The following is a 12,927-nucleotide window of genomic DNA, read 5'->3' as shown; positions in this document are numbered from 1 at the left end:
AGGAGAAAACAGACTCCCTGTGTGACCGAGACACAATAATTACTCCTCTATACTTGCACTTGATTGTGTGCACGGAGATGGAAGGGTACGTCATTCTCTTTATTGTAGTAATTATTATCTCTAGTGAGCAGGTACGTGTAAACTTCAAAGTGGAGCCACTGATATGGCTGGAATAAAGGTCAATATTGGCATGAGATCTTCAGGTAGATAGAGGTTGTCTGCCAGACCTGTTTAAACGACACATCTACATTCCTGGAGAACCGCTGATAATAATGATGAAACTTGCTAAAGACATTCTGTTGCACAAGGTATTGATAGTACCAGTCTCTATGTCAACCTTACATATGGTCATACCTAGAGAAGCGCTTATTTAATTGGGATGAAAATTAGTTGGGAAATTCATTAGCACACATTATTGATAGTATCAAAATCTGAGGGTACTGTATATGGAAGAGAATTTTATGTGCATACAGTGAATTTTACATAATACTGATAACTCTTGTGTTTTACGTACAGCCATGGCCATGGATGTATGTCACTGACATGCGTGTTGTACAATTAATTATTCTGTGTGTGTGTGTGTGTGTGTGTGTGTGTGTGTGTGTGTGTGTGTGTGTGTATATATATATATATATATATATATATATATATATATATATATATATATATATATATATATATATATATATATATATATAGTTTAAATTTGGAGGTTCCAAGGGAAACTTTGAACTGTTGACTTGTGGGAGACAGTAAGTCTCATTCTCAGAGAGTCTCTCAAGCAGAGACTTAAGTTGTGCTGAACATACAGTGGTTCTATCATGCTGAATAATGTACATGGAAGGGCAAGTTGAGACCACCAAACTCACTGAATTTGACTTGACCAAGATTCTAACTCAGGCAAGGTGAAAGACATGAAAAGCTGAAGAATGAGTCAGCTGTGCTGTCTGTGCTTTCGTTCTTATTGACAGCATTTGAATCCATCTTTACCATCACATGCTCCCTTCATTCTCATTATCTAAGAGCTAGCCTGCTAAGAAAGGTTTGACTGAAGCTGCAGACTGCCTGTCATAATCATGCTCTGGCATAACCCAGATAACACAAAAAATGAAAACATCACATTGGATCTGCTCTTGTGAATGCCCCCTGAAATGACCTTTGGTCAGAACTGGTAGAAAAAAAACCCCAGCTATGACAAGAATAAGGCCTCTTGACAATGGTATATCAGAGTGCCTGTGAAGAAGAGTTATACTAACATTTTAGGGATGAATGGACTCATATATCTTGGAATTCCATTGTATTTATAGGATAGCTAAACTGAATTCTGTCTGCACTCCACAAAACTATTTCTTCCAAAGTAACAACTGAAGTTGAAGTTGCTGTTGTTGTTTCTATTCTGCCGTGCCCAAAGTAAGGTCCAGCAGATGACAGTAGACTAGTAGTCTGCATCTTTTATGCTATTAAAACAGTTTTTTTTTTTTTTTTTTTTTGTGAGAATATGTTCTGTTTGTTAGATATGAGTCCTTCACCAGGTTGGCATACAACTATGAAATTAGATGTTTGTGTTTTAGTTAGCATGTTAGAGGTTAAGTATGATTAATAAACGAATAAATACAGTACCAGAGCTTGCAAAATGTAAACATTTTTTAGCCAGCTTACTATAGTCACAGTTTGCCAGCAATAAAAAAATAAATCTTTTAGACACAACATGTCTGTTTATGTCCAACAAAGAGCAATCAAACTAACCCAGGGTGTTAAAGGAATGAGCTACATAGATAACTGGAGGGATCTGAATTTATTTAGCTTGGAACAAAGAAGAATTGGGGGAACTTCACTGATGTCTTTAAAATCTTAAAAGGTTGTTACAAAGTTAAGCCCAGTAATAAAAAGGACAGTGTTGGAAATTAAGTGAAGGTACTGAGGACACACAGAGTGATGAGGTTATGAAATGGGTTAGGTTTCCATGTTGTTCATGCTGCATGCTGAATTGGAGTCCTTGATATAGTTTTGAGATTAACAGGCAACTAGAAACCTAACGAGATGATGAGCCAAATGGCCTCCTCTTGTTTGCGAATATTATGATGTTCTGATGTTAAGGAGGAGGCCATTCAGCCCATCTTGCTCGGTTTTTTGTTAGTTTTTCTTATTGATCCCAGAATCTCATCAAGCAGCTTCCTGAAGGATCCCAGGGTGTCAGCTTCAACAACATTACTGGGGAGTTGATTCCAGATTCCTGTTGTTATGTTCATCCTAATTGTTCTACATGTATTCATCTATCCCAATACTAAAGGATAGTGCAAACAAAATGTGCCATATTTTGTGTAAGGCCTCCTTCTGGTCTAACTGTGGCTTCTTCTCCTTCCCTGGCAGCTCTGAGTGCTCTGGCCCAGGACCAGCCCTCTGTGCCGCATGGCTGTACAGAGGGCAGCTGTTACCCGGCAACAGGGAACCTCCTGATTGGTCGAGCGAAGGGCCTGCGTGCCACATCGACCTGCGGTCTGCAGGGCCCAGAGGAATACTGCATCGTCAGTCACCTCCAAGTAAGACTCATTTTAGTTTTATATTGTAATGAGTCTCCTCCCTAGTGGCTGATGAGTTAGTAGTTCTGACATTACCATAAGAAACATACCTACCTCTCAACTACAGAGCTTGCTCTTCAGTTGAATGGTAAGTCGAGCGTCCTTGAGCCGTATGGTTTGTGGTTCACATCCAGCACCTCCTTTCGATTTATTATAAAGTATTGATCTGTACCAGATCATTACAGTGGCACCCTATGGGAAGAATTTGACCCCTATGGTTGAAACAGGTAATTAAATGGGCATGTTGTTTGCATTATTATAGCTATAGCATGTACGCTGGCTTGCGAGTCACGTGATTCTGTAAACCCTGAATCCTTGGAGACAACGAGTACTCTCGGTTACGAGCCCAGTGCTGAAACTCCCTCCAAGCCTTGGTGGATGCGCACGTGTATCGATTGATGCATGAATAACTCTAACATCAGCATCATAAAATCTGTAACTTACCTCTCAACTTCTGAGTGTGCTCTTTATTGCATATTGTTGCATTGTCTTTAAGCTATTTACATATTTCAAATTGAAGTTTAACATTACACAAACTATCTTCAACAGAATTGAAGTGGTACCAATGATGATAGGGTTAGGATTAATAACAGGTAAGAATATGTATTTTTAAACCATGGTTAGTGCTTTCTCTAGAGACTGTCCCGTGTATTAAGCTGTTCTTCTTTACACCGGTCTGCAGTTCTGAAAGACTTTTATCTATTTTATTGCATGGATATGCAGCATTGCATTTTATATGGTTACAGTTACTGTTTGATTTTGTGTCACATATTTTAAATCTATGAATAAAGAAGACATGTAGCTGAGCCAGAAACTCTTACTTTATAAATCTATGCAGGCGGAGCATCATGTGTTTCCATAGAAATCCTTTCAATACTAGTGTTTGCTTTGCTATAAAGTATGAAATATGAAATGTTGTGAAAGCATCCATTGTGTTGCCATTGCTGGTGATGGTGTGGTAGGGTTTCCTCAGGGTAAAACCATACCCTGGTATTATATGGTATCCCAATGAAAATGGGATGTAATGGTTTATAAGTGACCTGTTATACACTGTGTGGCAATAATTAGTTTATTGTTATAATGTGTGGACCTAATTTCCTCTATTAGGCATTTCTGTAACATTTATGCACAGCTAATTTTTTTTTTTTCATTTATCATAATGCTGAACACTTGACAAAACTTGTTCGTTTTTCTAAGCGTCCTAATGTTTTGTCTTGCCTTGTTCCTAGACATGCTAAATGTATACTCCTGTGAAGGCTCACTGTGGATGACTTGTGTTCAAGAGAGAACTTTTGTTTAACTTTTTGTAATTCCTAATTAAACCTGCTTTGGCTTGAAAGACTGTAGTGAATCTAACCTGATGACTCAGAAACCTGCCAGGAATGCTGCATGTGATTTGTACCAATGATTTAACATGATGGAATAAAGACTGCTATTGCAGGGCAGTTGTAACCACTCCAGGCTTAACTAGGAGTTTAAATAAGTAAACTATACAGAAGAAAACCCTCGTTAAAGGGATTGGTTATCTTTGTGTTCCAATCAATACTGTACAAACTCTGATTGTTATCAGTTTTACAGTTTTACAATTGAATAGGCGTTTTAGTTTGAACCTTTCCAGCTACTTCTTTTTAGAGCATTTTACAGCACTGTCAACCACCCACTGTATGTGTTGTTAACCCCCAAATAAGTGGTTGATGCGATCCAGGGCACGGGGTTCCCCAGTTTCCATATGCTCTAAACAAAACCAGCTGTCACTTGTCAATCCCATTTTGGAAAAGAGGATCTCAGCCTTTTTTTAAATGGTTTGGAATACAGACTCCAAATTTACCAAAGTTAAGAAAGAGACTTCCACAATTTCCCTCTAGGCAACCTCTAAAGAATCTGCTTGGCAATGCCTTACAGTTTAACTTTTTACTTTAGTGTAATCTCAGCATCACTGTAAAAAAACTAAATTGCAATTAATGTGCAGCGTGAAACTTTTCTTTTAATAATAATTTTTCATAGTGGAACACCATCACAATGTGCTTTACGAGATACGAGACTAGGGTGTGTGAACTATGCATCAGCTGCAGAGTCACTTAGAACAAAGTCTCACCTGAAAGATGGCACAGAAGGAGGTTAAGTGACTTGCACGGGGTTACACAATGAGGCAGTGGTAGAGCTGGGATTTGAACTGGGAACCTCTTGTTTATAAGACTGTTTCTTTAACCACTGGACCACACAGCCTGCAGGACCCTAGTGTGCTTCTATACAAACTTCTGTGAGTGGTGGGAAGAGTTAAGCTGATTGGAGTGATGCAGGTCCTGTGCCAATAAGAGGGAGCTGGGGTCCACAGATTGTTGCACTAATCAGAAATGATCATAATAGCAAAAAATGCCTAGCATTTGTAAACCTACAGCAGATATCATGTGAGAATGGTCTCCAGTAGCAACCCAGGCAGAGAGTCCTGTACACACTTCAAAACAGAAAAGGAGTTCTTGAGTTGAAGAAGAGGGAGTGTTCTCTTCTACTCTCTGCCCCTCCCGGACTCAGCGTCATGAGTAATCAGGGTCATTTTTTTCTGCTCACCACCCTTCTTTGCTGCAAATGTGCTGGTGCATTGGTACAAACTGCTACACAGTGTGCCAGTTGCCGTAGTAGTGAACAGTGTACACTTGATTTTGATGTGGTTTATCATATTCAATTTTTTAGTGTCCCCATTGAAAAAATAGGAACCCTTATGTGTCCATCTGTCCATCTGTCTGATTACCATGATTGTAGAGCCATCAAGAGGTCACTAATGATATTCGAAGGTGTGTGTTTGTGTGTGTGTGTGTGTGTGTGTGTGCGTGTGTGTGTGTGTGTAATAAGATAGTGTTATATATATCCAGCGGTGTGTGTGTGTGTTTGTCTATATATATGTGTTTGTCTATATATATATATATATATATATATATATATATATATATATATATATATATATATATATATATCCCATATATTAGAGGTTTCATCAGTCTTTCTTATTATTTAATATAAATTTTATCCGTAAAATGTTACGGTACTAACCGAAAATCAAATCATAGACCTGTAGTACTGGACTGCTGTACCGTTTGTCGAACGTAGTCACTTGCCACCTGAGTCTACGCGAGCGCCAATGGTTAACTTTCCGATAATGCTATGGGCTTTTAAACTAGTAACAGTGAATCAGGGGCTAACATATTCTAATGTGCTCTAAAAGAAAGAGACAAACTTATGAAACTGGAAAGGAAAATGAAAAAAATATATGCAGGTTAATTACATAAACTTGCTAAAGCTGAAAGTTGATTGGCTGGCGGTAGTTAATTATTAGGGTCTCAGAACCACTTACAATACTGTACTTTATAATAACGGATTTGAACAGAGAGCAGATTGAGTTTACAGGTGAGGTCTATTTACAGGGCATGAACCGTGGCTAAAAGAAATACGGTATTCTCATCCAATCACAAACTTTGAGGGGGTTGCGGGGCGGGGTGTGAATATTGACAGAGAATATAAAGTTTAGAGAGAATCAATATATTATCCTTTAATCAGAAAAATGATCATATTGAGGCAAGCATCTATTTTATTTATTGATTGGATTATTAGATCAAGACCTTCAATACATTTCAATACATTTCCATGCATTTCGGACTCTTCATCTCCAGTATACTTTTGTATCTTAAGTTTTTAATGCAACAGAAGCTGATAAAAGCACATTATTTTGTGTTCTTTCTTTTTTTACTGCACTGTTTGCCAGAGTCTTTCAATACATCAGTAGATCACATCCCCCAGTTTCTGAAAAGCAAGTGTTGTATACTTATTCTGAGGGACAATTGTTCCACAAGATTAAAAATATAAAAAGATTCATTTTCCATTCCTGTAGTCGTCATGGGTATTTGGCGCAGTGAGGTTAAAATTAAACCAAAAGGTCTTAACAATTCGGGAATAGATATAAAACATTCATTTACTGGTGTTGCTGTGATTTCCTTTAATTTCTTGGTTACAAGAAATCTTGACTCACAAGAGAGGAGACACAATGATCATAAGAGGAATAGGCTGCTGAGTCATAAATAGTCAATACATTGCTCTAATGGGCTTGCAGCTTTCCCAAAGGAGTTGACAAAGTTAACCCTAACCAATACTTTAAGCATTGCACAGAAACCAGTGCCAGAGGACACAGTAGGAAACTAAGTGGAGACTGACAGGACAGATGGAAGGATACACTTTTTCACACAGTGTTGACTGTGTGGAATGGGTTACCAGGCCATGTTGTTGATGCTGAATCATTGGGATCACTGAAGACTGTGTTGAGATTAATTAGATACTAGGCAAGCATTGATGGGCGCAATGACCTCCTCATGCATTCCAACCAGGTTAAGAGGAGCAGCTGATACCAGCACCTTACACCCGTTGGTCACAGAGAGATCAATCTTTCATTGTTTGCCTGTTTATAGTTAAAATACCACCCGCTTCCTGGATTAATGCCCATTCACCAAAGATACCCATTTAACACAGGTTAACGGACACTGATTGGTGGAGGCCCTAGACAATAAGTACTATTCAATACTAACACCAGGGTACATAGGGGCACACTATAGCGGCTGGTGAATTCTGAGACACATGGGGGTTAATATAAAAACAAAAAACATATATATTAAGAAGGATGGGTTTTGGCAGAGTGTCTTTTTTCAAAGCTACGTGCATACAGAAGCTACAAACTGGGGAAAAACGTCACAAAAAAAAAACACTATAACGTTTCTCCCTTTCACACCCACACGCACATTACAATTAATATTATACGATCAGGATTTTTAATACAGCACAATATGTAACTGGTGAGTCTGTATGAGCGTCCTCTTATATATTAAATCAAACTGTACACACTTACTCAAGGCGGTTTTAACCGTGAAACACTGCACTTGGGCAACAGATAACACGCCCCATATAGCACTGAACACATATGGGCATTGCCATACAATGCAGTGCTCAGGGGCAGCAGGGAAACCACCCGAGGTCCTTACTGCACATGCTCATGCTCATTTGCGGGTAGCAGTAGGAAATGTAATAAATTACCATAATGATTTCCGTAATGATGTTACTAGTGGCCAGCGACAAAATAGCAAATTATTGTTGAATTCAAGCTGGCGGTACCACAACACCCCTTATGTACCTGTCACGCCTGCTTAGAATGCTCTTTCAGTTTTGGTCTCCACACTACAAAAAGAACACCGGGCATCTGGAGAGAGTTCAGAGAAGAGCAACTAGTCTAGTCCCAGGGTTATGAGTTTTGAGGATAGGCTGAGTTAAAAGACAATGTATTAAAATTAAAGTCAACCCCAGTCACTATTTCAAACTTAGCACAGAGATCAGGACCAGAGGACAGATTTGAAATTTTAGTGGAGATAGATTCAGAACATAAGAGGCCCCTTGTATTATTCATAACGTTTCTTATGTTTTTATGTTCACTGTACCTTAGTTCAAATGCAATCAGCCAAAGGCCTTTCTTTTTAGTCTTTCTCATTAGGAACTTCTTTACTAAATGAGGGTTGACTCCTTCCTGTAGGAATCCAAAAACTGTTTCCAGTGTGACTCCCGTGAGCCCTACAACTACTGGAACAGGAACAGCCACCGAGTGGAGAACGTGATCTACCTGAAAGACCAGGATCGGGAGAGTACCTGGTGGCAATCAGCTAATGGTGAGGGGCCCGTCCACCCTTTTTGTTTCTTTCATTTTTCTTTTTCTGTTTGTCTTTCATTTTTCATACATAATCAAAGGGAAAGCAAAGAGTAAGCAAATATCAGCTTCTTCTCACATTTCCAAAGGCGTATCCAGGAGGAGATCTGAGGGATTGAAAACCACCCCAATATTAGTAAAGGTCAAGTTCTCAAAAAGTATTTTTATTTTTTAGTTATTACTATTATAACATTATAGTGTCATAGCAGCTTAATATATTGAAGAAAGCTGTTCTGGTAGTATTTTCTTATGCATCTTTTTGTTTTGGCCAAGGTAAATGGCTTAATTTTTCTTTTGTCGGAAAAAGGTCCACAATTGTTTTGAAAAAGACCCCCTCACCAGTATTGCTGGCAATGCCCCGGACTGCTCTCCTCCAGATGTGTCCAAACCCTTCTTTTAAACAGCCTTCTTCTACAGGATGGTTACTCATCATGACATGCTTTATCTGCTGATATCAACAATCACTAGGTCATTTTAAAGCACTCTATTGTTAGCTCTTTCTATTATCATATGGGAAATATTGCTAGGTTAGGGTCAATGCAATGTCTTTTACTGCATTGGTATCCTGCAATACATTCAGTATCTCTTTTCATTGTTACTCGCCTACCTGTAAGCTTGAATCAAACCAGGATTCTGCCAGGCACCGTAATTAGAGGTCTAAATTGTGGCACCTCAAATATCCAAGATCCATTGCATTAACTGTTAGTGTGGAATAGAACCAGGATATACTTCTTGAGTGTTCTTGCTGCTGAGCCAACACGGATCATGGCTGAGTGAGCTCGGCTGTTATTCTGAGCAGTGCATTCCAGGCGTGGGGGCACCCATTCCTAGCATGCAATGGGACATGTTTGTGTTTGGCTTGCAGGGGAGGAGAAAGTCAGCATTCAGCTGGACCTGGAGGCAGAGTTTCATTTCACTCACCTCATCATGAAGTTTAAGGTACTGAATCATCGTTTTCACAAATAGGTTTAATACTGTAGCAAGTACTCTACCTATACCAATCAGAGAGCGAGTTCACCTTTCACCGCAAATCCTACACCCTCATTTAGTTTAGATACTCAATTGATTAGTTTGGTTTAAAAAATAATAATGAATCCCGAAGAAGTACAGTGCAGTACAAGCAGTTTATGGTTTCTTCCACAGTGTATGCTGAACCACGGTTACAAGGTCACTGAATTATTAAGAAGGGCAGGGTTTGAATTTGCTGGAAAAAATACCAAATAAAGATTAAAAAATTGAAAAGTACAAATCAGTATATCAACTAACCCTGCACCTACATGCAATAGAGTACCTACAGACCATAGTGGTGCCAGAAACCAGTGAGGTAATAACTTACGTCTTCCTCTATAAACCCTAGTTCATGCAACTTGGATTCTGGTATTTGTACTCCTGTGCAGATAAAATGTTTAATGTGCTGTCCATTACAGTAGTCGGTGTGTAAGCATTTTTTTCTTTTTGTTTTTTTTTTTACTACACTGCTGGACTTCCTATTGCAGGCGATGAAGAGAGATTGCTCTCTGAATGGTCTATACGTGTATACCAAATTAGTAAAAGAATACTATGTGTGAAACAGTATGTGTGTAAAAGAATATTATAGTATTATTTCAAATGTGCACAGTCATACCAGGAACACCTCATTAAGTTGTTTTCAGGATATAATTTTTCTGCTATCGTTTACTCATGCATGTCACCTGTGTGTCCGCCTTTGTACAAAGTTTCAGTGTTCTCTCTGTTATCTGTTTGCAACCAGACCTTCCGCCCCGCTGCTATGATGATTGAGAGGTCAGCTGATTTCGGACACTCCTGGAAGCCGTACCGCTACTTCTCCTACGACTGCAGCAAGATGTTCCCCAGAGTGCCGGTGCGGGCGCTGCACCTCATCGATGACGTGGTGTGCGAGGAGCGCTACTCTGACATCGAGCCCTCCACGGAGGGGGAGGTCAGTGATCCTCCAGAGCTGCTCTCCTTGCTATGGGATAACCGTGACTGACATGAATTCCTTCTGAAAGGTGTGTCTGTCTTTGTTTCTGTGCAGGTTATATACAAAGTGCTGGACCCTGCCATTGACGTGAAAGACCCGTATAGTTTGGAGATTCAAGGTAAGTGAATAAAAAGCACAGAATGTAATGTTACAGACCGTGCTTTCACGGGTGGCAGTGAGCTATTATTAATAATCCCTTCACAAGTACATCCCTTCACAAGCACAGCGTGTCAAACTCAGTTCCTGGAGGGCTGCAGTGCCTTCTGGCTTTCGTTCCACCCGAGCTTTCAATTACTTAACTGGTCTAGTTATTTCATTAATTGGACAAATTTCACACTTCTCTCCAGGCCTCAACATGTTTTACAGGTAGTGTACCTTGAATCAAGTGCACTTTTGAAATCATCAACGGTAAAACCTTTTAAAAAAATGTTAGACATGTCCAACTGAACAAATAATTTGATCAATTAAGTTAACCGAGGGCTGAAAACCAGAAGACCCTGGCCCTCGAAGACTGGAGTTTGACACACCTGGTATACAGCAGGACTGTTTATTTGAAATGATGTTTTTTTTTTTTTTTCGAAAGTTCAAAATCCTTCATCCCGGTTGCTATGCAACCAAGTTCAGACAGGTTCTGTGTTCTTATTTGCTGATTAATGAACAATACCCGGCTTAATTTCCACTTCCTCAGTCTCTATACATCATTGCTAATGCTTTAAGAAATTAACCATCTGTGTTATTACTCCACAGTCACCTAAAATATGTAAGTTGCCTGCCTCGGTCCTTGAACTACTCCACATACAATAACACAGTGCATAAATATTAACTGAAAAAAGGAATATGTGATGGCATACCATCATTTTAACTCACAGAGGCTCACAGAGTTCAAGGCAGGCTTCAAGGAGCAATGAAACCCCATCTGTTTCTGATCAAGAAGAGTATATAAAAATCTACACAACCAAAGAATGTGGTAAACCAACAGACAATAATATGTCATGGTAAACTTGAACTTGATTTAGAAATACTAAAAGAAGTTTAATACATTCAATGGTAAATTATTTCTCCACACACCAGACGCGAAGCAGTTTTTTAACTGGCGATGAGACACTTTCGCAGTGACATGACCATACACACCAGAAGCAACACAGAGGCTATGTGACAGGTTTTGAAAACTGCCAGATCTATACACTGTTGCTGTTGACAAAACTATGATCAAGACTGGTATATATTTGTCAACATAATGTAGTAATTATGAGTGTCTTCTCTGACTGTATTTCAACACATATGGCAATAAATCATACACATCAGGCTTATCCATTTCCTTCAAAATGGACTCCCATATATTGGCTTTCAAATCTGTATCTTTATAATTATGATGATCTTTGTCATAAAGCTCTAGAGTATTTTTTCAATAGCAAGTATTATTTTGGATACTTCTTCACTCTGCTGGACCACGTGCCTGGAAGCTGTACTCTGATTGATCCATGCCCTAGTTGACGTGCATCAAATCGCAAAAATAGGATTCAATCCTATTTATTTCACGCCACTCCTGCAGCCTTAAGCCGAGAGTAAAATTCCTTATTTGTTCAAAAGGAGAAAAAACACCTTTTGTCATTGTTTGCCATTTAATTTATTAAAGTTTATTTTCGTATTTCTAAACTTATCACTACTGAGTGTTGAATAGTTATGATTAAACTTGTGGGACACTGCGTCCTCCAAAGATCACAGCAGGAAAAGCAGAGTATAAACTGGACTGAAGCTTCAGGTGTGTGCAAATCTGAAGCCCAGGAAGGCAGAAAACAAGTAGAAGAAACACAGAAACACAGACTATTGTTCCTAGCCTCCTCTTTTATAGAGCACTCTCACATGACCTGCTCTCAGCCTTGGTGTCCTGAGTACTTCCTGTCCCCACAGGTGCCCCCGTTCTCCCTTTCATGTCTGTGTCAGTCCTAATGACTGTCAGTCAGCACCAGGCAACTAGTCAATTGTACTGATTCTCACACGAGGCAGATCTGCCACAGGTGGGTGTTGATATGTAGTCACATGCTATTTATTCAGCCAATACTTTTGCTTGGAAAGGACTGGGCTGATCCTTATGAATCCTCCAGCACCTGCCATTATGTACTGAATATAGACAAACAAGTATGTCAGTATATAACATACATCCCCTGCCATATGTCAACAGTATGCGCAGAATAGTATAGAAAAAGAGTAGCCAGGTTTCAACAAAAGTGTTTCTCCAGACATGTGCAATAATGTAAGTGCGATAATGTCAGATGGCATGAATGGATGTACGGACAGACAGATACTCACCTATATTTCCAGAATATAATATTCTTAATAACTTATGCAAAATCATTTTATTACCAAGTCTCATGACAATTGTATTAACGGTTCTCTAGATATAATAAGGAGGTTAATGCAGGGATAATAAGGAACTTTCGCCCACACCCTCTCTAACTTCGCTCAGGAGTGGCCAAAGTTGGCACTTCCAGTGCTGGTCTTTGTTACAACCCTGTTCTAAACCTCCACCCAGAACCTAACATAGTTCATTTCATTTTACCTGTTAAACCTGGAGTGGTATGATCCTCCAGCCAGTGATTGGACACCCCTGTTAACTACAGTAGTTGTATGGT

General features: G+C 39.3%; 1 protein-coding gene across 1 annotated transcript in view; it reads left to right on the top strand.

The window, feature by feature from the left end:
• The window catches only part of LOC121328995 (laminin subunit beta-1-like), a 79,924-nt gene that overhangs the window by 29,852 nt on the left and 37,145 nt on the right, over nt 1-12,927 (top strand). Inside the window, exons 3-7 of the mRNA XM_041274158.1 lie at nt 2,371-2,540; nt 8,143-8,275; nt 9,179-9,252; nt 10,064-10,252; nt 10,349-10,412. Coding sequence (XP_041130092.1) covers nt 2,371-2,540; nt 8,143-8,275; nt 9,179-9,252; nt 10,064-10,252; nt 10,349-10,412 — 630 coding nt within the window. The remainder of the gene's footprint in view (nt 1-2,370; nt 2,541-8,142; nt 8,276-9,178; nt 9,253-10,063; nt 10,253-10,348; nt 10,413-12,927) is intronic.

The sequence above is a fragment of the Polyodon spathula genome, chromosome 16 (assembly GCF_017654505.1).
Source record: "Polyodon spathula isolate WHYD16114869_AA chromosome 16, ASM1765450v1, whole genome shotgun sequence".
In the NCBI taxonomy this organism is placed as follows: Eukaryota; Metazoa; Chordata; class Actinopteri; order Acipenseriformes; family Polyodontidae; genus Polyodon; species Polyodon spathula.
The sequence above is the reverse complement of the archived record's forward strand: the minus strand, read 5'-3'. Positions and strand labels throughout refer to the sequence as shown.